This window comes from Lagenorhynchus albirostris, chromosome X, assembly GCF_949774975.1.
Source record: "Lagenorhynchus albirostris chromosome X, mLagAlb1.1, whole genome shotgun sequence".
Classification (NCBI taxonomy): Eukaryota; Metazoa; Chordata; class Mammalia; order Artiodactyla; family Delphinidae; genus Lagenorhynchus; species Lagenorhynchus albirostris.
In genome coordinates this window covers 73,944,508-73,972,197 of record NC_083116.1, presented here as the reverse complement: position 1 = coordinate 73,972,197, position 27,690 = coordinate 73,944,508, and the positions used below count along the sequence as shown (strand labels likewise).

The 27,690-nt window shown below is 54.6% G+C and overlaps 1 protein-coding gene across 4 annotated transcripts in view; it reads left to right on the top strand.

The window, feature by feature from the left end:
• The window catches only part of STARD8 (StAR related lipid transfer domain containing 8), a 71,887-nt gene extending 45,041 nt beyond the window's left edge, over positions 1 to 26,846 (top strand). For 3 of the 4 annotated variants that reach the window (XM_060137839.1, XM_060137838.1, XM_060137841.1), the window contains 13 exons: positions 13,248 to 13,319; positions 15,729 to 15,810; positions 16,780 to 16,843; positions 18,074 to 19,461; positions 20,153 to 20,326; positions 21,315 to 21,474; positions 21,953 to 22,151; positions 22,552 to 22,762; positions 23,030 to 23,144; positions 23,428 to 23,652; positions 24,645 to 24,862; positions 24,963 to 25,139; positions 25,285 to 26,846. In XM_060137839.1, coding sequence (XP_059993822.1) covers positions 13,248 to 13,319; positions 15,729 to 15,810; positions 16,780 to 16,843; positions 18,074 to 19,461; positions 20,153 to 20,326; positions 21,315 to 21,474; positions 21,953 to 22,151; positions 22,552 to 22,762; positions 23,030 to 23,144; positions 23,428 to 23,652; positions 24,645 to 24,862; positions 24,963 to 25,139; positions 25,285 to 25,402 — 3,203 coding nt within the window. In that variant the 3' untranslated portion in view covers positions 25,403 to 26,846. Of the gene's footprint in view, positions 1 to 8,647; positions 8,767 to 13,247; positions 13,320 to 15,728; positions 15,811 to 16,779; positions 16,844 to 18,073; positions 19,462 to 20,152; positions 20,327 to 21,314; positions 21,475 to 21,952; positions 22,152 to 22,551; positions 22,763 to 23,029; positions 23,145 to 23,427; positions 23,653 to 24,644; positions 24,863 to 24,962; positions 25,140 to 25,284 lie in introns of those variants that run through there. The other variant, XM_060137840.1, reaches the window with a different exon arrangement.
• The last annotated feature ends 844 nt before the right edge of the window (positions 26,847 to 27,690 follow it).

The window sequence follows — 27,690 nt, the reverse complement described above, 5'->3', positions numbered from 1 at the left end:
TCTGTCTCAGGTGGCCACCCTCTGACCCATTCAGCCACAAGTTAATGAGTGACCTGCTCCCCCTGGGTAGTACCAGCCCAAGGTGCTCCTGAGATCCCAGGTCTCTGTGGGAATCAGCCGAGGGCCTAGCCAGCTCCAGTCACCTTTATGCTTCTCCCACAATACCCCAGAGGTGGGAAGCAGACAGAGCTTGGGGAAGAAGAACCTTTAGAGGGCAGTGGGTCTGACTCTCTTTCTGAAGCTCGGGTCTTCCCCCTCCAAGTACTTGTGCAGCTCCTGTCACCCATCTTCAATAACTGGGAGTGCAATGTTTCAAGGTGGTTGCTTACATCCCTGTAATCTCCAAAAGTTTTTTCTGATGTTGAGCTGATCTCTGTCTCCCTATGGCTTTTACCCTTGAGTCCCAGCTCTGCCCCCCGGGACCACTTAGATCCTATCTGTTCTCTCTGATCTGTAGGTGTCTGAGGACAGAGCCCAAGTTCCCCTGTGTTTTCCCCAGGCCAAACAGCCTCAGCTCCTCCAAGTGACCCTCAGGGGACCAGGGACCAGTCCCCTTCCCAGCCTCATTACTGTCCTTTGCACATGCTACCGTTTGTGGCTCTGGGGCACGAAATGGGGCTCTGGAAGTTCCTCACTCTCCTCTGTTTTTCTGTAGCCTGAACTTTTCCAGAAGACTTCTCCATTACCTTTTCCTGGTTGACTCCAGAATCTCAGGTAGATTCTGAACCCCAGGAGTCCTGGGTCCAAACACCTCATACGGTTCTCTCTGATTTGTTTGTCATTCCGGTCCAGCCAGCTCCCATGACTGTGGTGCCCTGGGAGGGTAGGGCCTTCTTCTCAGTGCTCCCACAGCAGAGGGCAAGCCTGAGGGGAGGAGGTGCTCACTGGGATGGGCCGACTGCATTGTACTGTGTGTGGGGTGCCCGTATAGCCCGCTTTCCTGTGACTTGCTTTTGCCTCTTGAGCTGGTCGGGGGGTGGAGGAAGGGGATATTTTAAGGAGCATCGAAGCTGGAAATGAGTCTGAGCCATGCCCACAGTGGGGCCTAGAAGGGTGAATCAGACGGGGAGAAACACCAACTCAGCCACGCCTCTAGCAGTTGATGACGATGACATTGACACGTCCTCCCACTTCTTTAAAGTTTCCAAGGCACTTTCAGTTCCACGATCCCATTCTGTTCTCAGAGGAGCCCAGTCAGATAGACAGTGTGATCCCCCCAGTGCGATCCTGGCTGATCCCCACCTGAGGCCCAGAGAGAGGAAGGACACAGTCTCCAGGGAGGGAGGATTTGGAACCCAGGTCTCTGACGCTCAGCCCTCCCTGTTTCCCCCAAACCACACTCGGCAGCCAGGGCGGCTGGGGCTGACTTGGCAGCTTCCCCACCACAGAGGAACCTCTGCCCAAGCTGCAACTCTGTTCCCATGGTAGAGGGAGTGACCTCCAGGGGAGGTGCCCGAGGATTTCCTGTCCTTTATCTGGACTGGCCAAAGGCAGGCCTGTCTGAGGTGTGAGATAGGCACTTGCAGCCAGCTTTTCTGCTCCAGGCTGAAGTCAAGTCAGGAGGGACAGGGGCAGCGAGCTTGGGAAGCACCTTGCCCCAAACATCTGGTCTGAGCTGCCCTCACCTGAGTAGGGCCTTCTAAATGGGAACAACAAAGAGGGGCATGTGGGAAAGTGGCCAGAGTGGAGCCGAAGCAAAACACCCCCCGGAGCCTGGGGCAGGAGAGTGTCATGGTGAAGACTGGGGACTCTGGTATAATGCAGCATTGGGTGACTTTGGGCAAATTACGTAATCTCTGTGAGCCTCCATTTTGTCAGCTATAAAATGGAGATATGTACTTACCTCATGGGTTGCTGAATATGAAATCCAATAATATAAGTAGTACTCTCACTGTTATTGTTTTTTAGTAGTACTTTCTGCCACCTTGTCACTTTACTGTTTCTCACTGACCTGGGGACATGCTGTGCACAAACCTGCCACCTCCTGGGCATAGGTCTGGACTTTTCTGTCACTTCAGATTCCACCGCCTCCCGAAAAGCTCTTCCTGGCCATGCCCGCCTACAGGGTTCCCTTCCTCTGGCCTCCTTAGTGGCATTTATGACACTGCAAGAGGCTGTAGTAATGATGATAACACCAAGAATAATAGTGAACTCTTCTCAATTTTTCACACATTTGAATTTACTTAGCTCCCATGACAATTCAGCAAAGTAGGTACTGCTGTCGTCACCCCCATTTTATGTATGAAGAAACCGAGGCAAGGAGAGGTTAAAAGAAGAACTTCCTCAAGGTCACTCCAGCAGCTCGGGAATGATGGAGCTGGGATCAGGACACAGGCAGTCTGAGTCCACCACCCACACCCTTAGTGACTGTGTCATGCTTCCCCCTTCCCTTTCCCACATGCCTGGCTGGGAGGCACGACCTGAAGCTTGGGTCTCCCTTCTACCCCTGACTGCTCCCCGCACCCACCAGCAATCAGTCACTGCTGTTGCAGTGACAGTCCCCAGGCCCTTGCCTGCTCCCAGACCCCCGAGGTGGACAGATGGAGAGCAAAGAAAACACTGGGGGCTGGGTATCCATGCTCTAAAGCAGAGCTTCACTGGGGTGGGGGAGTGTGTGCAGGAGGGATTTGGGGGTTGTTCCGATGTCAGCAGCAGGCCTGCCTCGTTAGCGCTTTCCAGCACTGAGGGCACAGAGCAGGCTGCTGGGTGGCATCAGGGGAGAAGAGACATTTTAATGAGCTATCTCCACAACCAGGTTGCATTATTTAGAAGGTTAGGGGCAGGCGGGAGGCTGTCTGGATTCACTTTTGTGAGCCCTCCAGCTGGTGTGGCCCATGCTAAAATTGGGTATGTGTGTGGTGGGCTTTTGTCTGGAAACTCTAGTCCTCCCCACAATGTTCCCACCTCAGGGCTCTTGGGTGCTGCAGGCGTCCTTCCCTCAGGCTGTACCAGTTGCCAGCTCCATTGCTTTTGAGCTCATTCTCTGTTACTTGCCTCCAAACAAGCTCCAGGGGGTGCTTCAAAGGACATTCCATCTTAGCCTCTGCCTCCTTGAGAAGGATGGGTGTGGTAGCAGCTCTGGCCAAGTACTCCAGGAGAGTTCAACATTTGTTCAGTTTTCAGACCTTGGTGCCTACCATAGGGCCTGGTGTGGAGTATGTGCTCAGGTAATAGTGGTTGAATAAGTACAAAACCAAGGGGGAGTGGATTTGGAGGGGAGAGCCTGGGGAGGCTGACATGGGAACAGATCAACAGGAGGGCGGTGGGTATTTAGGCAGGCTCCTGGCTCCATCTGTAGTCCAGTAGAAGCCACTTGGCCTTTCCATAGCCTTAGTTTCCCCATTTGTGCGGCAGGCACAAATGCTTTGGACAAGGCTGTTGTGGAGACCAAAGAGATATGGGATGATTAGGTGCTTTCTCCACTACTCTGAACTTACTTCAGGTTAAGGGTTCATACTGCAAAAGCCCTGGTATATGTTTTTTGTGTCTATAGCCTAGGCGATTTCTCCTATTTAATGAGGAGGATTCTAACTTAGTGGCTCTGACTCTGGAGCCAGACTGCCTAGATGTACATCTTGGCCCACCACTTCTTCACTGCTGATCTTGGGCAAATTACCTGATAGCTGTGGGCCTCAGTTTTCTCATTGGTCAAATAGAGATATTGTCAGAGCATTTACCTCACAGGGTTGTTGTGAAGATTCAGTAACATAAATCATCTAAAAAGTACCTAAAGTAATGCCTGGGACATAATGATGACTTGTACCCTTTGCCTGTTATTATTATTATCTCATTTTATGAGATACCTCATGTTGTCGGTACTATGATCGTAACGCTATTTGACAGATGAGGAGACTGAGGCATAGAGAAGTTGTCTTATACAGTATGATCTGTGTAAGGTCCTTAGCCCAGGGTCTGGCACATAGTAAGTGCTCAGTAAATATTAGTGTCTATTATGAATTATTCTTAATAATTACATTTAGTATCATAAATATTGTTGTCAATAAGGATCACAGCCACAGTTGAGAAGTAGCAGAGCCAGGGCTAAAAGCCAAGTCTTCAGATCGTTAGCCTGTTACTCTTCCCACTCACTGTACCCCAGAACCTCTATGCTCAGTGGTCTTAACACAGCCATTAGACCACTGTTTTGGGTTCTCCTTCCCTTCACCCCATCATGGCCTGAGCATGCCTGTCATCACCCCTGCCCCGACCCTCTCCTTTGTGCTCCTCGTCCTGGCCCTCCCTTTGGCTGCTGTGGGGCTCCGTGGCGGGCTTGTGTCTGCTGGCTTCCAGAGGGAGAGCAGGCCCCACCTGAGGAGGCTACTTCCCTCAAGCCCATTTCCTTTCTGTCAGAGACAATTTTCTCTGGATCTCAGGGTGGGGCCAGGCTCCTCCAAGGCATTTCCTGCACGGGAGTTTATATTTGGCCTCAGCAAAAGGAAAGGGAAGTAGGACTAGGAAGTGGGGGTGGGATGTAGATGTGGTGGCCCAGGGTCAAAACAGGCGAGCGCCAAGACTTTGCAGGCCAGGAGAAGGAAGCAGGAGATGGCACATAGCCCTTCTCTCAAGTGAGCTTGGATGCCCTCACGGGAGCTTGGCATGGGAGAACTAAGTGCTCCTTGAGGCCAGAATGCCTCCACTCTCAGGCAGAGTTCATTTTCCCTTCTCACATCTCTGGGTCTTGGTTCCTGGCCGTGTGGTTTCTGCCCTGGGGCAAGGTGGGTTGCCAGTCAGCCAGTCTGCTGGGTCGCAGGTGTGTGCTCAGTTCTGTGTCCTCACTACGGGGATACCAGAGGAGGGGGTGCAGTCAGAGGTCTTCACCCTGTTGAGTTGGGAAGCAGGACTTCTTATCTAGGTGTTGCAAGAATATTCAGTAGCCCATACCACACAGCAGTGGGGATACTGAGACCTAAAGGACCCCAGTGCGGTGTAGCTCCAGTTGAATGGGGGAGACAGAGTTATGTGCTGCCAAGAAGGTATGGGAAATGCTCTGGGGGCCACTTAATTTAACGAAACCATTGGGTGGTAGGGGGTTGGTGAGAGGTCAGGGAGCGAAGGCTTCATGGGAGGTGGTGTTTGACCTCCATCTTGATGAGTAATAGGAATTTGCAGCTTCAAGCCAGGCTGGGTCTAGAGTGTGGAGGTGGAAAACAGTCTGACGTCTGCCCTGGGCAGTGGGCAGTGGGGAGCCCATTAGGTTGCAGAGTAGGAGAGTGGCCAGGTCAGAGCTGGGCTCTTGGGAGAAGAAGCTAGCAGGATGACCTGTTGAAAGGAGAGCCTGGAGGCTGGGAGCTTACAGGGCTGAAGTAATCCAGGCATGAGAGTCTAGGGCATGGTTGGGCCTGGGAAACCGTGACCATTGGATGGAAAAACTGATAGGAGTTGGTGGCTAAATACACAAGCGGAGAGAGGACGGACCAGGCTGACTGGAGGTTTAAGCCTCGATGTTTGGTGCCTTTGGAGGCAGGAACTCAGGAGAGCTGGATTGGGAGGGAAAGATGGGTTTGGTCTTGGTCGCTACAGAGGGTCCTCTCTTGAGTCTCCCGGAAGAGAACGTGCAGGAGAGGCTCCCCTCTCTACCGAACCAGCCACTGCCAATTACACATACTTCTGTTCCGGGTCTAGACTTTGGTGAGTGGCCATAAGAAGATGGGGAAACTGCAACTTAGACAGAGGTACTGGCTTGCCCAAGGTCACCCGACAAGTTCCTACTGGAGCTAAGGCCAGAATGTAGTTGTCCTGACCTTCAATCCAATATTCTTTCCACCCATACCACAGTGGAGAGCGGTTCCATCTGCCCCAGACCGGTTAGGCTGGCATCTCTTGCCTCCAGGCTCCAGACTGGAAGTGATGGAGTAGCACGTGGATTATTAAAACACCTGTCTTTCCTTGTCACCGTGACCTTGTCAGAGCACCTGGGACAGGATCCCCTGAGGGCAAGAAAGCTAATGGAGCCGCTGCGGCAGAGCACGTGACAGCTTTGACCTTCGCTTTCACAAGGAAGCCCTGGGCCAAGCAGGAATGTCAGCTGCCTGCTTTGGCTCTGCTACATCAAGTGTTTGCCTAGGAGACCACAGGCTGGGCCAACCTTGGACCCAAATTGTCAAGCAGCCCCAGCAAGCCAGAGGTCTGGGTTAGCCACAGGGCCCTCATGACCCTCCTCTATTTACAGCTGCATACTAGAGCTCAGGCCACAGTTTGTGTTTGTGTGTGGGAACACAGTGGAGGGTTCCTTGTGTCACTTCCGTATTTATTTATAAAAACTCCAAAAACGAGAACTGTCACCTCCCCTTGGCTGACCCTGCAAGGGGTCCACAGTGTGCAAAGACAAGGGACCTCCAGTGAACACTGTATCCATTCTTCACCTCACTCCTCAGGACATCCCCAAGGTGGGCTGGGGATGCCTGGAGGTACTTGAGGCCCCCAGGTAAGGTGGAAGGAAAGTGCCCTCCTGGTCTCGCACTTCAGGTCTGGAGTCAGCCTTTCCTTTATTGTGGGAGGTGTCCTTTGCACGGTAGGATGTTTAGCAGCATCCCTGGCTTCTACTTGGCAGATGCTAGCAGCATCCTCCCCCAGTTGTGATGACCAAAAATGTCTCCTGACATTGCCAAAGGGCTCCTGGGGCCGGGGGGAGGGTAAAATTGTCTCTGGTTGAGAATCCCTGTGGCCCTGTGGCCATGACATGGATATGGAGTGTTAAGGAGGGAGGGCCGCATGTGTGAACCTGCTACTGGCTAGCAAGAAGATTTGATGTCTTCATTTTGTTGCCACCCAGTCCCACAGTAGTGTATTCTCCTGGGCCATTTGCCTCGGTGGTGCCCCACTTGTGATGGGGAGGCTCCAAAAGTGCTGCTCACGTGGGCCCAGGGCCTTGGCATCCTGCCGTAGCTCCAGATGAGAGACCAAGGATTGCATCCGAACAGGTGCAGCAGGGGCCCCGAGTTCTGACCTAACAAGCCAGAGGCTGGTCAGCGTCCAGCACTGTCAAGCTCAGCCGCTTGACATCGGCAGCCCTTGCTGCGGCTCCCCTCCTGCGAGGGTTGGAATGTGGGATGAGAGCTATTTTGGTCTCAGTCTCCCTTCCTCCCTCTCCCTCCCTCCCCTGGAACAATCTAGTTAAAGTTGTGATTCCAGCTAAGAGCAGCAGGAGCAGGAGAGATGATGGGTGCACCTGACCTCCCAGAGGACAGTGCATGGTAGACCCCCCTGAATGTCCGCTTCAAGGTCAGGAGGGGAAGGCTTGGCAGTCGTGGCATCCATGACAGCTCTTAGTACCGGCCCTTGTGAAGACCCCTCTCCTTCAGTCCCCCAGAGAGAGAGGTGGCATAGCCAGGTGGTCACCTGTTGCAGCACCTATGCCAGGGTCACTACCAAACTCGAGGACCCCTTTGTGCAGATTCAAATGAGACACCACCTTGGGGCTGGGTGGGCACTCTTCTCGTGGCCAAGGCCCCTTAGTGTAACCTTATGGGAGGGTGAAAGGAGCTGGTCATGAGCACTTGGGGCCAACTGAGATATGAGCCCTCTGCTGGAAGGCCAACATCTCCTCCTCAAGCGGGGTCCCTCTCTAAGAGTGGGGGTGGGCAGAGGAACTGAGACTTGCATCAACCAAGAGAAATGATCTGAGAAGCTGTTTGCCAGAACCTGGCATTTCCCAGGTGCAGCAGCAGGACCTGGAGTGGTAGGCGGCCCCTCTGCCTACTTTGGCTACCAGCTTGGCCTCAGAGCCCACCTTCGGAACTTGGGTTGTCACATAGACAGCTGCCTCCCAGGTCTTTCTTTACCCCTCTGAACACTGGCGCTACCTTCTGGGTTCACTGAAGGTGAGAGAGATCACGCTGGAGACACCCATCCTGCAGTGAGGGCCACGGGGGAGACACCTTTCCAAATAGGCAACTAAGTAAGGGAAAGGAAACCAACATGTTTGTTGAAAGCTGCCTCATGGAGTAAGTCAGCTTTGAATAAATTACCTTCACAAACACCCACAGATGTGCCCTCTCCTGTCCTACCACATGCGTTCAGATCACTGTTCATTGGGCCCGGAGAAAACGCAGGCCAGTGATGAGAACGGGCCTGAGTATAGCCTCCAGCTATAGGCCTCCTAAAGACCTATGCTGTGGCTTTTTAGCTGGTCGTGTCTGTTTAGGGCAGCGGTTCTTGACCCCGGCTGTGCTTTCGAATCACCTGGAGAGCTCTCAAAAACATAAAAACTAACTCTATCCCTAGAGAGTCTAATTTACTTGGTCATGATTTAATTGGGGCCCAGGCACTGGCATTTTAAAGCTCCCCAGATTATAATGTATAGCCTGAGTCGAGAGGTGACTGCTCCAGCAGTAACAAGGACACTTTGATCTGGGCCCTGGATCTTGCCTGGTCCCTAGGCCTGGGCTGGACTTTGAGTTGGGAGGGAGCAGGCTGAACCGGGCCCTGGGCAGCAGCTGTCTCACAGCCCACTGAGTGACCAAAAGGTGTAAAGGGCTTGAGTTCCCCAATAGTGGTGTGAAGAGAAGTGGGGGGGATTGGTGAGGGAAGAGAGTGGCTGGCTGAGGCCTAAGCGCTGGCAGCTTTGTTGCCGATTGCCTTTTATTCTCCTTCTAGCTCACTTACTTTCTCACTTTACACCTAGGACACAATCGGAACTGAACTTTAAAGACTGTGAATGCAGATTTCAAGTTGTCTTAACAAAACAGCCCTCTCTGATGATAACTTTCATAGAGCTGCTTTCAAAACCAGACAGAAGCCAACCAGATGCACACAGTAACCTCAGAGGTAGGCAGGAAAGTTGTTAGTCCCCATTTTATAGATTTGGAAACCAAAGCTTAGAGAGTAAAGCAACTTGCCTAAGATGACTTAGGCAGCAAGTGGGGGAGTCAGCGTGATTGGACAAAACTTTTTCTCCAACTCAGTTGTCATCTTTGGGCATTATTGTATTTCCTCAGTGGAAAACATTGCTGCCCTTTTCCTGGGTGCATAAACTCTTCCCTCATTCATATAGCATTTCTCAAAAACAGAAGCCCTGCATTTCTCCTCATTCTGTCCATCTTTGCATAGAAAAATGTGCCATGCTAAGAGGATCCCTGGACGTGGCCTGTGGAAGTGTAGGTGTAGATATTGTCATTGACCCCCGAGACAATCCGCTGCTGCTCGGCTATTCCTTCTTTGTCACTCCCTCTGGGAGACCTGTGGGTGTGGCCCTGAGGCCTGATTTGACTCTGGAGCTTTCTAGTATGTTGTCTCCCCCAACTCCTAAGGGGATCAGTTGGGCTTCTCCCCAGGGAGAGAGTCTGGGGTTAAATCTCAGTGGAATCCAGCTTGTGCCAGCTGAGTGCCGTCCCTGACCTGTCCTGGCATATCACCCTAGCCTTGGCCAGCACATGGCCTGCAGAACATAGTGGTTGAAACTGCTGGAATCTGCACATCTGGACACAGAGGCAGGACCAGGGGCCACAGACATTCCTCCATCACTCGCCTCAGCCTGCCCAGTGTCACTCTTCCCGCCAGGCACATAAGGCAATCCTCAGTCTGGGCTGCCTGGGCCCCAGCCCCAGGTGGATTGACTCTCCTGGGCGTAGGTGGTCACTCCTGGCCCCGGCCTGGGCAGGCTGGGATGGGCGGGAGGGACAAAGCAAAGCACCTTAGCTCAGCCCTTAATCACCGAGACCTACGTCCTTGACTGCTCCATCTGGGAGGGAGCCTCAGGGCCTCTCAGCCTTCCACGAGGTGGTGTATTGTCAGGAGCCAATGTCCCTGACATCCTGTTGGGTAATAACCCATTACATTCTCCAGATTCCTGCCAGGGAGGGCTGCTGGGGATTCATTCGGAGCCCTGCTTCTAACTCCTTGGCTCCTTTGTCTTTTGGAGCTATTGTGGCCTCTTTGAAACTTCTGCCTCTTAATCTCACTTCCTTGAGCCATCTGGCTCCAATTCTGACAGAGATACAGATGCAGCCACTCTCCAGACCCAGAAGAGAACACTAGCTGAGTCTCTTTCTCCCATTTTCTCTTTTTCCTTGGGACCCTTCAGTCAGTGTGGGGAAGGAACTCTCTGTTGAATGCTTGGTACAATGTGTGGTATTTCATTTAATGTTCTCAGTAGCTATTAGAAGTGGATTCTATTATTCTCATTTTACAGAGGAGAATACTGAGTCATAGAGAGGTTAAACAACTTGCCCAAAGTCAGAGAGCTAGTGACCGGCTAGTCAGAGAGCTAGTGACTAACCAGGATTGGAACTCAGACTTGTAACTCCACTAGACCAGAAGGGGCAGAAAAAAGTCTGGGGGCCTGGAGTTGGTTCCTTTGAGTCTAAGCCCTTTGTTTATCTGCCATCTGAAGGAAGGTGCCATAATGCAGTGGAAAGAGCGCTGGACGTGGAATTAAAAGATCAGGGTCGTAGTCTCAGTTGTGACACTTAACTCTGTGACTTGGTAAAGTCCCTTGGGCCCTTTCCAGTCCATACAGTAGCTTTTTAAAAAAATACTGATTTGGAGAGTGTCACCACAGATCAATTAAACGGGCCTCCGGAGACGGGGCCCCGGGGGATTGGTATTTTTACAAAGCTTCCTAGCTGACTCTAACGTGCATCGAAGGGTGAAAAGCCCTGAGGTAGGTGATTTACGCCAGCGCTTCTCAAACTTTAATGTGCATGCAGATCATCTGAGGACCTAGTTAAATGTAGGTTCTGATTAAGTAGGTCTGGGATTCTGCCTTTCTACCAAGCTCCCAGGTGATGCCAGTGCTGCTGGTCCAGGGATCATGCTTTGAATAGCAGGGGCTAGAGGCCTCTACATAGGAATGAAAAAACTTGGCGCCCACCTGAGTGAGCTGGTCCCCTTTCCGCCAACCCTGGCCAGGGCCGCTGCCGAGCATTAGGGGAGTGGGCAGCCTGCCCCTCTCCCACGGGACCTGTGACTCAGGCAGGAGGCACAGATGTGTAAGATCAGAACTTCATCACTGCACTCTTCCGCCACCTCCAGGCTCAGGAAGGGCAGTCAGATTCCTCTCTCCTCCCCCTCCTCCTCCTTGTTCTGCCTCTAGCCACGAGTGACCGAGGGCTGCAGTGGTCTTCAAGGGTGTGTTCTTGACATGCAGACCTGTTCCTGGGGACTGGCTCCTCTGCCTTGGGTGGCCATTCTAGACCTGTGGCCCTTTAGAGTTCACTGTCTCCTTCTGTGTCCGCCTTTCTGGAAACTCGGACCTGGTCCTTCCTTTGGCACCTCTCCTTTGTCCTAATGACAGGAAAGCAGAGCTGGTTGCCTGGAGGGGCTCTGAGGACAGGGATGGGCCTTTTCACGGGGGCGTGGTAGGAGCAGGAGACAGGGAAGTGGCTGTGGCAGCCGGCTCAACTGTCCTAGCAGCAAAACCATGTCCCTCAAATGCTGCCTGGGCTGGTGTGAAGTCCCTTTGGGCTACTTTTACCACATCCCGAGATCATCACTGGCCTAGAGACCGGGATCATTTCCTGGGCTTGCATTGCCCCCTGCCAGAGGGGCTGAGGTATTGCTAGCTGGGCTCTGCAGGAACAAACACTTTCCAGTACCTCTCAGAGGTCCTGGTGATTCCTAGATTTCTATCGTAGGTTGGAAGGTTGTAGTAACATAAAACACACACATGTGCACACAGATGCAGGTGCAGGTGCGTGCACAGACCGAGGGGCCTGTGGGGGAGTGTGCACAGGTTCATGGTACCATGCTGATCTATGTGGATCATGGACATGAGCAAACTTGGCTACAGTTACATGCAGAGACAGATGCTGGGACAGCAGCGACCAACGCACATGCTTTCAGAAATGCACAAGTGTTCATCCCCGCCCCACCCGTTTGCCCCCAAAGCCCTCAGGGGCTCCAGAAGCTTCAGAGCCTTCTCTTCTCCCCATCGAATCCTCACTAGTGTGTGACCCTTGAGGAGCCTGTTATTTCTTCTGACCGACTTCCACCTTCCCGCACTGTTCCCTCCCTTGTCTACCCACCTAGCATCTCTGAAATACCTTTTTGTCCTTTAACTTATGATTCCTGGCTACCAGAATCTCATCTTGGATTTCCTTGTGGGAGAACACTGGGGAGAGAGCTCTTCCTGTCTTGGAGAACGCCCCCCACCCCCAGTCTCCTTGGAGTCTCCTGGTCACAGGCACTAAGGAAGTAGAAGAAATGTTGGGGGCAGGACTCCGTGGGCAGAGAAGCTCTGCTGAGCCAGCAGCCTCTCTGTGCCCCCAACCACAATGCCAGGTCCCATGTTACCAGCCCCACTGCTTCCTGGTACCACCTGCGTAGGGAACTGGCAGTCCCAGGGTTCTGCTGCAGGTACTCAGCCTACCATGGCCAGGAGGACCTCCTTTGTGGCTTCAGTCCAGCCGCAAGTCTCCACTGAGGCTGGTAGGGGTGCCCCACCCTGTGCCAGGCACTCTCAGAGCAGAGGTAGGAGGCTAACCCAGCCATTGCCCTTCAAGACTCCCATAGGCCAGCACTGTCAGCTTGGCAAGCAGCATTGAGTTGTGCCACAAAGAGGCCAAGCCACGGGAGAGTGCCGGAACAGTCCTGGGAGGCCCCGTGGGGAGGGAGGGCTGGGACTTGGTGAATGGGGGGGGAGGGAGTGCACTGGGGAAGCTGCCATGTTAGAAGGGGTCGGAACCCCGAGCAGGAGTCAGACTGAGCTTGGACTCCGGCCCTTCCTTTCTGAGCCTGTTTGGAGATATGTAAAATGGGCATATTAAAATCTGCGCAGCTTATGGTGTGTGTTAAATGAGATTTGCTTATCAGAGTGCTGGGGAATGTTAGGTATGATGATAGGAAAGAGAATAATAGCTGTTGAACATTGCGTATCCCTAGCTGTACTAGGACGGTCTACTTGGGTCATGGAAGTGGGTAGCTCCCCGGGGGTGGTGGGAGGTGAAGACACAGCAGTGGTTTCTTCCCCTGGTAGTATTCCTTGACCCCAGATGTTCCTGGGAGTTGCTGCTGCTGGTGGTCCTGTTCTTGGGCAGGGGTGGGAGAGTGGGAGGGGGATTGGGACAGGTAATGAAGCATAAGAGAGGTGTCCCAGCACATCCTGGGAGTAGGGCTTGGGGAGCAGAGGGGAAATCCTAGCTGTGACATGGAGTGAATGTGCCAGCCTCTTTGTGCTTCTGTTGTCATTTCTAGGTCACCAGAGCTGTAGGTACCTCCCTACTGGAGGTGCAGGGGCGCACACCAGGGCGGCTTGGCGGCAGCACCCCCTAATCTCCTTTCTCTGTCTCTCTCCCCCTCATCTGTTTTAGAAGCTGAGGCCAAAAACGCATGCAGGTGGCTCCGAGCGACAGGATTCCCTCAGTATGCTCAGCTTTTTGAAGGTAAGGCCACTCAGTGGCTCCCCCTCCCCACCCCCAAACTTGCCTTCTCCCTCCATTTTTCAGCTGGAAAATGGGGTCCCTCAGATCTTTTCTTCAACCACACAAAAAGCTGCATACCCTGGCCCTGCTCCCGTAGTCACAACCTCTCTCCTACACCATCCTGTCCTATCTCCTGCATGCTCATCAGCTCTCACAAGCTCTGCAGTCACCCGTGTGTTAAAGTATCTTGTCTCAAGCCAGGCCGCTGCTTTGTACCACCACATCTGCTTTGTACTGTTTCTGAGAACCCTATTTACATAGATGCAACATGGAGGGTGCACCCTGGCAGCCCTGCTTTCACCTTCCCTCCCCATGGCCTTATTTCTTCGCTTTCCTTCATTTTTCTGTTTTTCTCTAGAGTTGTTCATACTTGCTGTTTTCAGTTCCCCTCTTCTTCCCACACCCCCACTGTACCCTGGCTTCATCCCTACCTTGCCAACAAAACAGCCCTTGTCAAGCTCACCAGAGATCTCCAACGTGGTCAAATTCAGCGGTCACTTCTCAGTCCTGACTTAGTCTCTCAATAGCATTCAGCACAGTTGGCCACTCACTTCAGCTCCTAGAATGTCCTCTTCTCCCGGCTGTCTCTCTGGCTGCCGCTCTCAGTCTCCTTAGCTGACTTGGCTTCCTCTAACTGCTCCTAGTTGTTAGGGTGTCCCAGGGCTCCATCCTGGCCCCTCTTCTCGCTCGACATCTCTCTCCCAGGAGATCCTTGTCCAAGTACCATATATATTCTGATGACTCCCCAATGCCTCTCTGTCCAGACCTCAGTCCCAAGCTCCAGATTCATCTCTTCAACTCCGAATTCAGTATCTCTGCTTAGCTGTCTGGCAGATGTCTCAGATGTCACCACCTGATGGCACCCCATATCCAGGCATCATCCTCCGTTCCTCTTTTCCTTCGTCCGCATATCTAACCCTCCAGCAAGTCCCTTCTCCCTCCAGAATATATATATATATATTTTTTTTTTTTTTTTTTTTTGCGGTACGCGGGCCTCTCACTGTTGTGGCCTCTCCCGTTGCGGAGCACAGGCTCCGGATGCGCAGGCTCAGTGGCCATGGCTCACGGGCCCAGCTACTCCGCGGCATGTGGGATCTTCCCAGACCGGGGCACGAACCCGCGTCCCCCGCATCGGCAGGCGGACTCTCAACCACTGCACCACCAGGGAAGCCCCAGAATATATCTTGAATCCATCCACTTCCTACCACCTTCACTGCCACATAGGTGTGACCCGCTCGCCTGGCCTAGTGCTGCAGCCTCCTTTCTGTGCTCCGTCCTCTACTCTGAATGCACAGCAGCTGGAGGGACCCTGGAAGTGCAGTCCTGACCACATTACTCGGTTACTCTGCTCTGTGTTACTCCTCCGCTGGCTTCATAGCACACCCAGAATGAAGTGAGTGTCAGCACTTTGTTCCCGCCAACGAGACTGCATCACCCAGCTTCCACATACTTCTCTCTGCTTTGCTCACTACTCTCTGGGCTGCTTTCTACCACTTGCTCACACCAGGCTCTAGCCCTCCTTGGAGCCTTAGTTTTGGTCCTGCCTGGGACTTTCTCCCAGGCTCTTTGCACGGCTGACCCCTTCTCGCTCTTCAGGGCTCAGCTCAGAAGTCACCACCTTAGCAAGGCCTCTCTTTACCCCGTCACCCTGGCTCATGTCTTTGCTAGCATTTATAACTGCATAGTTTGTTTCTCTCACATATTGTTCACTGTCTGTTGCCCCTGTGACAATATAAACTCCATGTAGGCTTGGATCAGTCTAGTCTCATTCACTGTTGTGTCCCCAGTGCCTGGCACAAAGTCGATGCTCAATTAATAATAGTAAATGAGTCCATGGGCTTGTTTTACCAGTAAGGCAGAGAGGTGTGGGATTTGGGGATGCTATTTCCTCTTCCCCCACTCCTTCCTCTTTCCCAGACCCAAGGGAGTGGGTGCCCTTGCTCTGAGCGGTAGTGGAAGCGAGGTGTTGTTTGGCTGCACATGCACACTGTCCTTGCTCTCTCCCTGGTCTCCCCGGTTCACCTTGGGTCAGGGAAGAGGTTCCCTGTCTGAGCAGCCCAAGATGCAGAGGGGACTGGAGGAGCCCACATGGGCTCTGGGCAGCCACTCAGGGCCTCGAGCCTGCCGTCCCCCATGGACCTGCCAAAACTGACTGATGGATCCTCTTGTCCAGCTTGACCCTCCTATCCTTTCCTTGACCTTCCCCCAACGGCCAACCATGAGCTCCCTGGGCCCCTTCTTCGCTGCAGCCTTTCTCCTGCCTGCCTGCCTCCCCGCTTCCTGGGCCCCCTTCTTCTCGCTCAAGGGTCGCTGGCACTGAGTTTCTAACCTGCCACCCTCGACTCATCTTGGCTTTTCTCTGGCATACAGAAGGTTCGTTTCCTGTGGATATTGGCTCTGTGAAGAAGGACCACGGTTTTCTGGACGAGGACTCTTTGGGGGCCTTGTGCAGGTAGGGGTGCTAAGGGCCAGGCCTGGGAGGTCAGGGGCCTGGCTTGGGGCTTCCTCATGGGAAAAAGCAATCCTTGTCCCCTCTGACAGAGGAGGAGCCTGCCTATTAACAAAGGTCATCTGGTGCAGTCACGCTGTTCACTCTGTCGACTGTGTCTGTGACGTCCTCACCCACCCAGGCACTAGAAAGCCAAGGTCTAGCCTTGATTCTTTCTTCCCTTCAGTTAGAGCCTCCGAACATTCCTCTGATTTGTCCCCTCTCTACTTGTTTGAGGCCAAACCACGACTTCTTGGATTCATCCTCCTAACTGGCCTTCGGGCCTTCCCGCTCTGCATTCCCCTCCTTGCTGTGATCCAACGTCCCTATAGCCACCAGAGTCAGCTTCCCAGTGGGTACTCGTATGCTTCAAATGTCTCGCTGTCTGCAGGGAGAAGTCCAGAGCTTTTTCAGCATGACACCTGAGGCCTTTTGCAACTTGGCTTTGACTGACCTTATCAGCCTCAGTCCTCCCCTCACACACACACTGGTCTGTTTACTGACCGTTTCCCTCTCTACATTGTCACAGGCTCTTATCGAAGCCTGGTATATGAGTCCCTGTTTCTCTCTCCCTCTGAATCCTATTTCTGTTCTCCAGCAAGTCTTCCCTGACTGCATTCCCCTGCCTTCATGGAAGTTCCTTGTCCCACCCCCTGTGTGCCTGCTGTGCCTTCTGTCTGCTCTGTTTTTGAACATGTCCCATCTCTGTAGTGGGTTTTCCCACATCTATATGTTCCCAGAGGGCAGAGCCCATAATCTCCACAGCATCATGTCTGGCACTGAAACCTTCATGAACATGGGGACTTGGGAGAAGTTTTGATGTCTTGGGCACGCAAAGCAGTGGGTGGCATCTTGGGAGTGTCTTGGCAGGCTATGCCCTGCAGGCTCTGGGGCTTGGGACCCTTGAGTGAACCCTGCTTTGTTTCCTTGCAGGAGGCTGATGACCTTGAACAGTTGTGCCTCGATGAAACTGGAGGTTCATTTTCAATGCAAGCAGGTGAGTTAGGACAAGAGTAGGCTCTGTGGTCTTGTGGGGAACCCAGGTCAAAGAAAAACCACTTATGAAATTAGCTCCAGTGTCCTGTGAGTCTGGGCTGTCTGGAGCAGTGCCTTGCTCCAGCCTGGGAGTGGGGTGTAGGGGGCTGTATGAGGCTGTTGGGTTTTGGTGAGCCTGGTCTCAAAGTTGGGGTGTGAGAACAAGTACCTTGGCCTGCAGCCTTACCCACCCCCTTCAGCCCACTCCTACCTCCTGGACTTACTAATAACCTGACCTAGTGATGGCCGTCCCTCAGGGAAATCCATCTGCCTACACTGCTCTGTGATGGCAAAAATTCCTTGACTAGGGGGCAGAGACAGAATAATGTGATGGAAAATCATGGCCTGTATGGTCTTAGAAGTCAGGATCCCCAACCTCACCCCACAGGGTCTTACCCCACTGAGCCTCATTTTCTCCATCTCTGCAGTGAATTGGGGGTGGCATTAATAGTCTCCAAAGGCCTTTCTGACTCCGCCAATCTGCGATTGTAGAAACGGAGAGGGCTCTTGGTCTGCATGTAGCCCTGGAATGTGGGCCGGATGAACCCATCCTTCCCGGGGTCAGGCTTTGTGGCTTTTCTCTGGAGCTTTTCCTACCAGAGTCCTGCCATCTCCAAGTTGCCAGAGCACTGGCCCGGGAAGCAGGAGACACCTGGCGGCTGGTCCCAGCTTTGCACTGACTTTTCAGTGACCTTGGACAAGCCTCTTCCCGTCTCTGGTCCTCAGTTTCCCCACTTTGCAAATTAGAAAACTAGAAAATCTAAAATATCCTTTCTAGCTCTGCCATTCTGGGATTCTAATCTAAGAGTATAGGCTAGAGACTCACTGGGAGGCTGCTGAGAACAGGAGGTGAAGATGCTTGGATTCTAGCCCTGGCCCTGTCACCGACTTAGTGCAGACATTGTATGACCTTGGGCAAGTGGCTTCTCATTTGTTTGGGTTTCCCTATCTATAAAATGGGGAAGAATTTGATTGATCAGATGACCACTACCCTCCATCTGGGCTTCCTCCATGACTCCTAGCTTCTTCTGGCAATCCCAGAGCCAGTTCCCCCCTCCTAGGACGTGTTCTCAGCCAGAGAGCAGGGCCCTTTGTCCCAAAGTCCCCCAAGAGTTTGGAGGCAGAGAGTGGAGCCCAAGCAAGGGCTCGTGGGCTGGACACCTCTGACCCCACCCTGTGGCGCCCTTCCCAGAATGAAGACTCAGAGGAGGAAGAGCATTGTACCATCAACAACCACTGGGCCTTCCAGAGAGAAAGTAAGCGCTGGTCTCATGTGGGCTCCTCTGACCTGCTGGCCCCACCGAGCCCTGGCCTGCCAGTGACCTCCAGCTGTGAGAGCGTCCTCACTGAGCTTAGTGCCACCTCCCTGCCAGCCATCACTGTGAGCCTACCACCCGAGCCAGTGGGCCTGCCCTTGCTAGGCTGTGCTCCCAGCCCAAGTGGCCGGCCCTTCCTCAGCCCCACTCAGGACCAGGAGACTCCACAAGGCAAAGCCAAGAAGCACCGTTCCCGGAGCTTCCTCAAGCACCTTGAGTCTCTGAGGCGGAAGGAAAAGGGTGGCAGCCGGCAAGCAGAGCCAGAGCGTAGTTCAGCCACCTCGGAGAAGGCCACCAAAGCCGCCTCTTTCCGAAGTCGCCGTGGCTTCCTCTACAGGGCCAAGAACCGGGCGGCCACCTCAGCCAGTGGCAGTGGCACTGAGACCCAGAGGGCCTGGGAGGCCTGGCCTGTGGCCACATTCCAGCGTCCTCAGCGGGCACACTGGGGTGACTGCCTGGTGCACGTGCCCAGGGACCACAAACCAGGCACATTCCCTCGCTCCCTGTCCATTGAGAGCCTGTGCCCTGAGGATGGACACCACCTGGCAGATCGGCAGCCAGGTAGCTGCTGGGGCTATGAAGGGCGCCGGGGCTCCTGTGGCTCCACGGGCAGCCACGCCAGCACCTATGACAACATGCCTGAGCTGTACCCAGCTGAGCCTGTCCTGGCTGGTGCCGAGGCTGAAGAGGAGGAGGAGGGTGGGGACAGCCATACTCACCTGGATGACATCCTCCAGCACGTGTGGGGGCTGCAGCAGCGGGTGGAGCTCTGGTCTCAGGCCATGTACCCAGACCTGGGGCCTGGAGATAAGGAAGAGGAAGAAGAGGAGGAAGCCGCTTCATCAGTAGAAATAGCCACCAGTGGAGTGGAAGGCCAGACCGATGAGGCTCGGGCCCAGGGAGAGGCTCCAGCCCTCAGGGAGTCCTCAGCCCCGGGCCAGGCGGATGTCCAGCCAGGAGTCCCGGCTCAGGCTCAGGCCCCAGCTGAGGCTGAACTTCTGGCACTGGCAGAGGCCGGGGCCCCCGGCTTGGCTCAGGATCATGAGCAGGAGGCAAATTCAGGCGGGGAACCCACCTCTGCCTCCAGTCTGTCTGTGGAAGGACACTCCATTTCTGACACTGTGGCCTCCTCCAGTGAGCTGGACAGTAGCGGGAACTCCACAAACGAGACTGAGGCCACAGGGTCCCTGGCTGGACTCCAGGCATCAGCACCCCGTGAACGACGAGATTCAGGTGTTGGGGCCTCACTTACCAGACCCTACAGGTGGGAGTTCAGGGTAGGGTTGGGGCAGGGCTTCTGTTGTCCCTCTCTCTCTCTTTCCCCCATCTCCCTGTCCCTCTCCCTCCCTTCATCTCTTCCCCTACCCCGTTTCTCTCTTCCCTTCCTCTTTCCCTCCTCACTCCCCCAAGCCAATTGCTTCATCACAAGGCGCAGGGGCAAGTTCTTAGGGGCTGAGTGATTGCCCCTGGGAATCCAGTCCCAGAAGAGAAATAGAAAGAGTAATGGGATCAGGAATCTGGAATGTGAGGTTCAGGACCCGCCTCTGCCATGGCCTTGCGCAAACTGTGGCTCCTTTTGGGTCTCAGTTGCCCCGTGTGTAAATCAAGGGCATCACAGGAGATGGTCTCTGATCCCCAGCTTCACTATTCTGGGTTTCTCAGAGCAGCCCCTCCACTGCAGTCTTGAAAGGAAGGGGGACTGATACTGTTTGCTGGCACTAGATGGGCCTGAGCTCGGTGCCACCCTTTCTGACAGCATCTGGCCGCTGTGCAGCCCTGGAAACCAAGACTAAGCTTTCTCCACCCTGGGGCCCAGCGTCATTGCTGACAGTGGTCCCTTCTCCTTGTATATTTTTTCTTTTGGGGAAAAATAAAAGGACCAGAAGAACACAATTTTACTAAGGTTTACTGAAACCTGCTCCTCTGGCCTTCTCTACCCCCTCACCCCTCACCAGGAAGCTCCGCTGGCACAGCTTCCAGAACTCCCACCGGCCCAGCCTCAACTCAGAGTCGCTGGAGATCAACCGGCAGTTTGCCAGCCAGATCCACCTCTTGCACAAGGGCTCACTGCTGCGGCTCACCGCCTTCATGGAGAAGTACACTGTCCCCCACAAACAGGGCTGGGTCTGGTGAGTCCTGGGCCATGGTGGGCACCAAGCTGCTCATCCAAGTCCTGGATCCCTCTCTGCCCCCACTCCAGGGCCCTGGGAGGGTCACCCTCAGAAGGTGGGTGCAGGCAGGTGGAGCCCCTAGGCCAATGGAGTGGTGGGATGCGCCAGGAGGCTGGAGAGGTCAGTGTGGCTCTGGGTGGCAAATGTATGTCTGTGGGGGATGCACATGGGATTCACATGAGTGTGTGCCATGAATGAGGAGGGCTGGGGTGGGGGTTGGGATCCCAGGCCCCCCAGCTGTACCTCCTCCGTCCCAATTTCCATGCTGCCACCAGGGAGATTGTCCTAATATGCATCTTTGGTGGTCACTCTCCTGACAGATACCCTCCTGTGGCTCCCCATTGCCAAAGAATACGGTCCAGTTTCCTTCCCATCATGATCCTTTCACGTTCCAACCCCGCCTCATCTGTCAGACTCTTTAGTCCGCCATACCCAAGCAACACCACCATACAGGCCAGCAGACTAGTCACCCTTATCTGAATACACCATGCTCTTGTTCCTGCCTCTTTGCCTTTGCCCATGCTGTTCTCTCTGCCTGGAATGTCTTTTTCCCATTTATCCTCTGGGACAAGGCCTACCCATCCCTTAAGAGCCAGCTGAATTTCCACCTTCTCTCTGAAGCCTTCCCTGACCCCCTAGGTACATACAATTCCCCTCCCTCGTGGGTCTTCCCCTAAGTTCTTGGCACACTCCTGGCCACATGTATTGTCACTGCCTGTCAGTGCGGTCATCTCCTTGACCAGACTGAGAGCTCCCTGTGTTCCTCTGGGACTCCCTAGGACTGGGCCCAGAGCAGGTGCTCAATGAATGTTGCCTCTGGGGAGATGGCATGTTTCTTACCCTGCTCACCCACACCTGAGTCCCCCAAGACTGCAGACAGAGTCTCCAAGCTGTGTCTGGGCCTACCCCATCCTTGTTCCTGATCTTTTGTCCCTCCCCCAAACAGGTCAGTGCCCAAGTTCATGAAGAGGAACAAGACACCGGACTACCGGGGTCAGCATGTGTTTGGGGTGCCGCCCCTCATCCATGTGCAGCGCACGGGCCAGCCACTACCCCAGAGCATTCAGCAAGCCATGCGCTACCTGCGTAGCCAGTGCCTGGACCAGGTGAGGCCTTCTGGGGAGCACGAAGAGAGGTGGTGATGGGAAGGAAGTCCAAGGCTGAGGGATTAGGGAGGGGAGCTGCTCTGGCCTTCCCCCTGGGTTGGGCTGGCCCACCAGAAGCTTTTCCTTTCCTCAGGAAGGCCCAACAAGGATGGACCCAAAGCTCCCTTCTGCCCGGCTCTGTGCCAGCTTTTTTCTGGCCCAGGCGCATTAGCCCCCACCTTCCAGGAGCCCGCCTTAGCCTAGGTCCTCGTTTTCCTACTCATCTCCACTAAAGCCATCTTTCTCCTTGGCCCCAAGGCTATAAAAACCCTTCTCTTTGGTTTTGCCATTTCTCTCCTACCCTGCCCAGCAGGAAGCTTGCCAGGCTTGGATGTCTCTGGGGTGGCCTACACTCCTAACACACACGGTCTAGGGCTGGCCTCACAGTCTCCCTCCCACCCCCGCATGTCTCCCTCTCTCCCTCCCCTGCATGGGCCAGGTGGGCATCTTCCGCAAATCCGGGGTGAAGTCCAGGATCCAGAACCTGCGTCAAATGAACGAGACCTCCCCCGACAACGTCTGCTACGAGGGCCAGTCTGCCTATGATGTGGCTGACCTGCTGAAGCAGTATTTCCGGGACCTGCCTGAGCCAATCTTCACCAGCAAGCTCACTACCACTTTCCTACAGATCTACCAGCGTGAGTCGCCTGCACCTATCCTCAGTAACCTGCCAGGTTCTCGGCCTCCCTGAATCCTAGGGCTTGTGGAGGATAAACCTTGTGCAGGCAAGTGTAGCTGCGCCAGTGAGCTCAGTGGAAGATTTACTATGCCGAGTTGGAAAGGTCCTCAGAGACCACATTCTATTCCCCAAACCCATTATATGGACTGAGGCCCTGAGGAATGGCAAGAACTTCCCCAAGCTCATGCTTCGCATTACAGCCGGGCTTGATCTAGCACCCAGAGACCTCCCAGAGTCCACCTTCCCCCTCACCAACTTCCCCTTGGGACCACTGTGCCTTCTGCATTCCTGGAAGCAGGAAGCTTGCTGCCAGAGGCTCTTGGGGAATAAGGAAGCCCTTCTGTCTGCCTTCCTCACAGTCCTCCCCAAGGATCAATGGTTGGCAGCCGCGCAAGCCGCCACCTTGCTGCTCCCCGATGAGAACCGAGAGGTGCTACAGACCCTGCTCTATTTCCTGAGCGACATTGCCTCTGCTGAGGAAAACCAGATGACAGCTGGTAACCTGGCTGTGTGCCTGGCACCTTCCATCTTCCACCTCAACGTCTCCAAGAAGGATAACCCCTCCCCCAGGTGAGACAAGGCAAGGCATGGCAGGGCCAAGCAGGAAGGGTTTGGGCCCCATTGGCTTTTTGGCCCTGGATGCTTGGCACTGCAGTTCCCAGGCATCACCACAAGGGGCCAGCCTGACTCCTCAGGGGCCCTGGGCTGGTTGGATGGTGTGAAGCAGGGTCTTCAAAAGGGCAGCAGGTTGTTTTGTGTTCAGGACTGGCAAACAGGCTTCTGGGGAGCTTGGCTTGTGCCCTCGTGCCATCCTCTCTTCCTGGCCCTTCCCTCCAGGATCAAGAGCAAACGTAGCCTGGTTGGCCGGCCAGGCCCTAAGGACTTGAGTGAGAACATGGCTGCCACCCAGGGCCTATCACACATGATCAGTGACTGCAAGAAACTTTTCCAGGTGAGTCACTCTAGGCCATGGTGCCTACTTCTCAGACCCGGCAGAACCAACATGCCTGACCTTTGCACCCTAAGTCAGGGATAGGGCGCATCTTGACACATAATGCTTCAATGTCCTACTTTCAGCTCTTCCCCTACAAAGTTTTTCATCTACCACACCGCAGTAGCCAGGTCTCCCCGCTCCCTTAAAATGAACCTGGCAGACCCCGTGGGCTCTGGGACTGGGCGTCCCTGACTCTGCTGCTTCCCATGGCCCCCAGCCTGGTGTGTGTGTGCTCTCCCAGGTGCCCCAGGACATGGTGCTACAACTGTGTGGCTCCTACAGTGCAGCTGAGCTCAGCCCTCCGGGCCCAGCCCTGGCTGAGCTGCGGCAGGCCCGAGCTTCTGGCATGAGCCTATGCCTCTACATGGAAGAGAGCATCCAGGAGCTGCTGCGCGATGCCGCTGAGCGCTTCAAGGGCTGGATGAGTGTGCCAGGGCCCCAGAACACGGAGCTGGCTTGCAAGAAGGTGAGGACCACACTGCCCAGGGTGACCATGGGGCCGGGAGAGGGCAGAGTGCAGGCTGTGCGCAGGGATCCTCAGGGAAGGAGCTGCCCCCGCCTGTCTCGCTGTGCTTCCGCCTGCCACTTGGAGAATGTCAGCCAGCAGAGCGAGGACCTTAAGGAAGTGAGAAGCAAATGAGACCAGGGCTCGCTCTCTCAGGGAGCACCTGCCGGAATTATCTTCCCAAAAGCCCACTCCAGACATGTCACTACTTTTAGAGCCTCACCTGCCATCCCTACCTGCACTGCAGTCACGCTGAGCTCCTCACGTTTCCACCTTTGTGCTTCCGCCCCTGCTGTCCTCCTGCCTGGACCTGCCCCAAGCGTTATATTTCTGCAGCCATTTTCAGCCCCAGCTTGATATGCCCCTCCTCCATTCAGAGCCTCCAGTCATACCCCAGGCTGGAGGTGACTTCTCTCTGTCCTTCTCTTGGCACTAGCCATGTTCTTTCTCGGATTCTGATTATAAGTAACACTGCAAGACCAAGGTTTGCCATGGATAAACCGGTCATAGTAAAAGCTGCTTTACAGGGTCAGGGTGAGAAGCTTGCACAGGGCCTGGCACATGCAAAAGGCTCAGGAAGTGGCGGCTTTTGTTGCCATGCACGTGTTCCGCTTCCCACACTAGACGGGGAGTTCCTTGAGGATGACCACCATATTCAGTTCCAGAAATTCCAAGCACTGTGCCCATTGCTTGGTAGAGCCTAGTAGGCCTCAGAGAATGTGTGTCCTGTCATCTCTTTGTGCCCTTGAGCAGGCAGAGGAGCAGAAATTTGGAAAGGAGAAAGAGGACAGGGAGCGCAGGGCTGGCCTGTCTGGATCTGGCTGGGGTTAGCGGAGTAGTCCTGCCGCCTTCCCTTGTTGGGGGCTGGAGTGAGGGCAGGCCGGGGCCCAGGGGTGGATTGGGAGTTCTCCAGCCCTGACAGCTTCCCCCGTCCCCACTCCTGTGGCTCGCAGGCACCAGACGGGCACCCGCTGTGTGTGTGGAAGGCATCCACAGAAGTGGCTGCCCCTCCGGCCGTGGTGCTGCACCGTGTCCTGCGGGAGAGGGCCCTCTGGGATGAGGACCTTCTGCGGGCCCAGGTGTTGGAAGCCCTGATGCCGGGTGTGGAGCTGTACCACTACGTCACCGACAGCATGGCGCCCCATCCCTGCCGCGACTTTGTGGTGCTCCGGTGAGGGGCTTGAGCTGTCACCCTGCTGTACTTGGGGGACTGAGGAGGTGGGGTGGGAACCGGCGCCAGGAAGCTGAATGTGTGTGTCCCTTCCCCACAGGATGTGGCGCTCTGACCTGCCCCGTGGGGGTTGCCTCCTCGTCTCTCAGTCCCTGGATCCTGAGCAACCCGTGCCGGAGTCGGGGGTGCGGGCCCTGATGCTCACTTCCCAGTACCTCATGGAACCTTGTGGCCTGGGCCGCTCCCGGCTCACTCACATCTGCCGCGCTGACCTCAGGTACCAGGCCACCTCAGCCCCGCGCCCCCCCTCCACCTCTACCCCATGCCCCTGATCCTGGGGAGCAAGTCCTGTCTTCCTTGTCCCTGGCAAGGGCTCCAGGGAAGTACCCACGGCTCATGGCTTCCTGCTTCTACTTCCCCAGGGGCCGTTCTCCTGACTGGTACAACAAAGTCTTCGGGCACCTGTGTGCCATGGAGGTGGCAAAGATCCGGGATTCCTTCCCGACCCTGCAGGCAGCTGGCCCTGAGACAAAGTTGTGAGCCTTGGCCTGGTCCCAGATTGGCACCACTCAGGCCCCCTGGCACCACCTCAGTGAGGGGGAATGAGAGCAGAGCCGCCCTCGGATGATGCTGCTTCCAAGGGTAGAGGCAAGGCCATGCGGTCGCCCTTACTTCCTGAAGCTCCTCCATATGTGCAGGGAAGGAAGAGAGAATTTCAGTGTCCTGTCTCCACTCCACCTCCACCCCCAAACCTGTGTTCTGCCCTCCCGAGAGAGAGGAGTCACTTTTGGAGCAGGAAGACGGCTACTGCCCTTCAAGTCCAAGGAGCCACCGGTCAGTCTGAAGCCTTCCCAGCTCCTCCGCCTGCGGGGTGAGGAGGCAGAGAGTAGTGTGTGCTCCTAGCACTCTGCCATTCTGAGAGGCCAAGCCATCCTGTTTGGTGCTAGGGTCCCTTTGAGTTTGGACAGGAGGTTCTGGTAGTGCCTTGGGGCCCAACATTGGCCCTAAACTGGTTTTTGCAGAGAATTTGGACCGGAGTGGATAGGCACAGGGGCAGAGCACAGAGCAGCCCCAGCCACCATGAGCTGTTTGATTTGTGTAAATATGATGCTGATTTTTATGAGGCTGATTTAAAGAGGAGGCACTGATGGGTCCCAGTAGGTGACATGACGATTTGGGATAGCTTGGGATGTGAGAGTGGGGGGAACCTTCCTTTCTCAGATCTCAAGAGACCAATGAACCAATCTCCCCTGACTCGGGCCCCATACTTTATCTGCCACTCCCTGGGGTCCTGTGTAGCCGTTGGCCACGCACTGCCATGTCTAGAGGGTAAACAGCCTCGCTCCCACCACACGGGCTGAGCAAAAGCAGATGGTGGTGAGGAGACACTATCGATGTCCGCGTCGCTTTTCCTGCTTTTCCTGCCTGCGTTAGCAGGCTGATATGACAGCCCCTTCCTCCAGCAGAGACCTGGCCCCTGGTTCAAGCAGCCAGCCAGTCAGATGGAAGGGCATAATGTCATCTCAGCCTGCTGGGGCTTGATCCAAACCTGACCTATCCCACCCACCAGCCATCTTGGTTCACGTGCGAAGTCAAATGCCAAACGCCAGCTGGTGCTTTATTATCGTTTTTGGCTGAATAAACTGGAGTGGGATGGGTTCCAGCCAGTCAGCTGTAATGTTTAAACCTATCTATCTATTTTATTTGTATCTGTAAATACTGTACAGTCAGAATATAAAAACTGTATTTGTGTATATATATAGATACATATATACACACACACACACATCTATACACACACACACACACACACACACACATACACACACACACACGTATTCTATCATTAGTGTACCATAATCTGTTGGGTGGGGGCAGGGGTCTGGAAAGCCTCGGCGGGAAGGGCACTTAAGATGAGACAGGGGAGGTGGAGAGCATGGTCCATGTGACCACCCCTAGTGGAACAATAAAGCATTCCTACAGATGCACTCTGTCTGTGTGGTTGTCTTTGCTGAGACGATGGGCCAGGGACAAGAGGCAAATTACGATGCAGTTTCGGTGTTAGGGTCAGAGGTTGTGCGTGTTACCAACGTAGGACTTGAGGGAGGCCGCAGGAGAAATGGGGAAGGGCCTCAGCCTTTCTCTTCGGGAGATGATTGGGGCTGGGAGAGGCAGGATTCTGAGAAGCCAGGGCTTGGGCAGAAGCCGCAAACCCTATTCCCTGACCTGACCAGGTCTCCTATCTGAGCAGCCCCCAACATGACCTCATGCATCCTGACGACAGCCCTATGGAGGGATGCCTTTGCTATGCTGTCCTTTCTTCCCCTGCTGCACATGGCTCAAGCTGAAGGATGAAGAATGGAGACCCAGGCTCAAGAGGCTTGGGGACCCTGTTCTACCCATAAGCCAGCCTGATACAGGTCTCAGTGCCTCAAGGCAGCCCCTGGCCTGGCTCCAGTGGCCGGCAAAGAGAGGCCCCTCATATAGACTTCCTGCTTTCTTTGCCACATTGCCGTAGCCATAAAATCCCCAAGCTCCGAGGGGCAGCTAGAGATAGAGTACAGGCTTTGCAATCAATCTGTTTGCATCGTTTGAGTGCTGTTGAGTAGCCCGGGGTAAACAAGTCCTGTTCTTTCTCTTTCTCTGAACCTCAGCTTCCTCTTGGGCCAAACAGTCCAGTGATCACCTCATCACAAGTCTGGCTCAGTAAGTGTTCAGCACTTACACTCGGTGTCTGTCAAGTCCCATTTCTCTGTCACTTTCTTCCAGTCTCTTCTTCTGGGTTCAGCTGTACCTACATGCCTTTGGCCTTTCCTCACTGCTGCTGC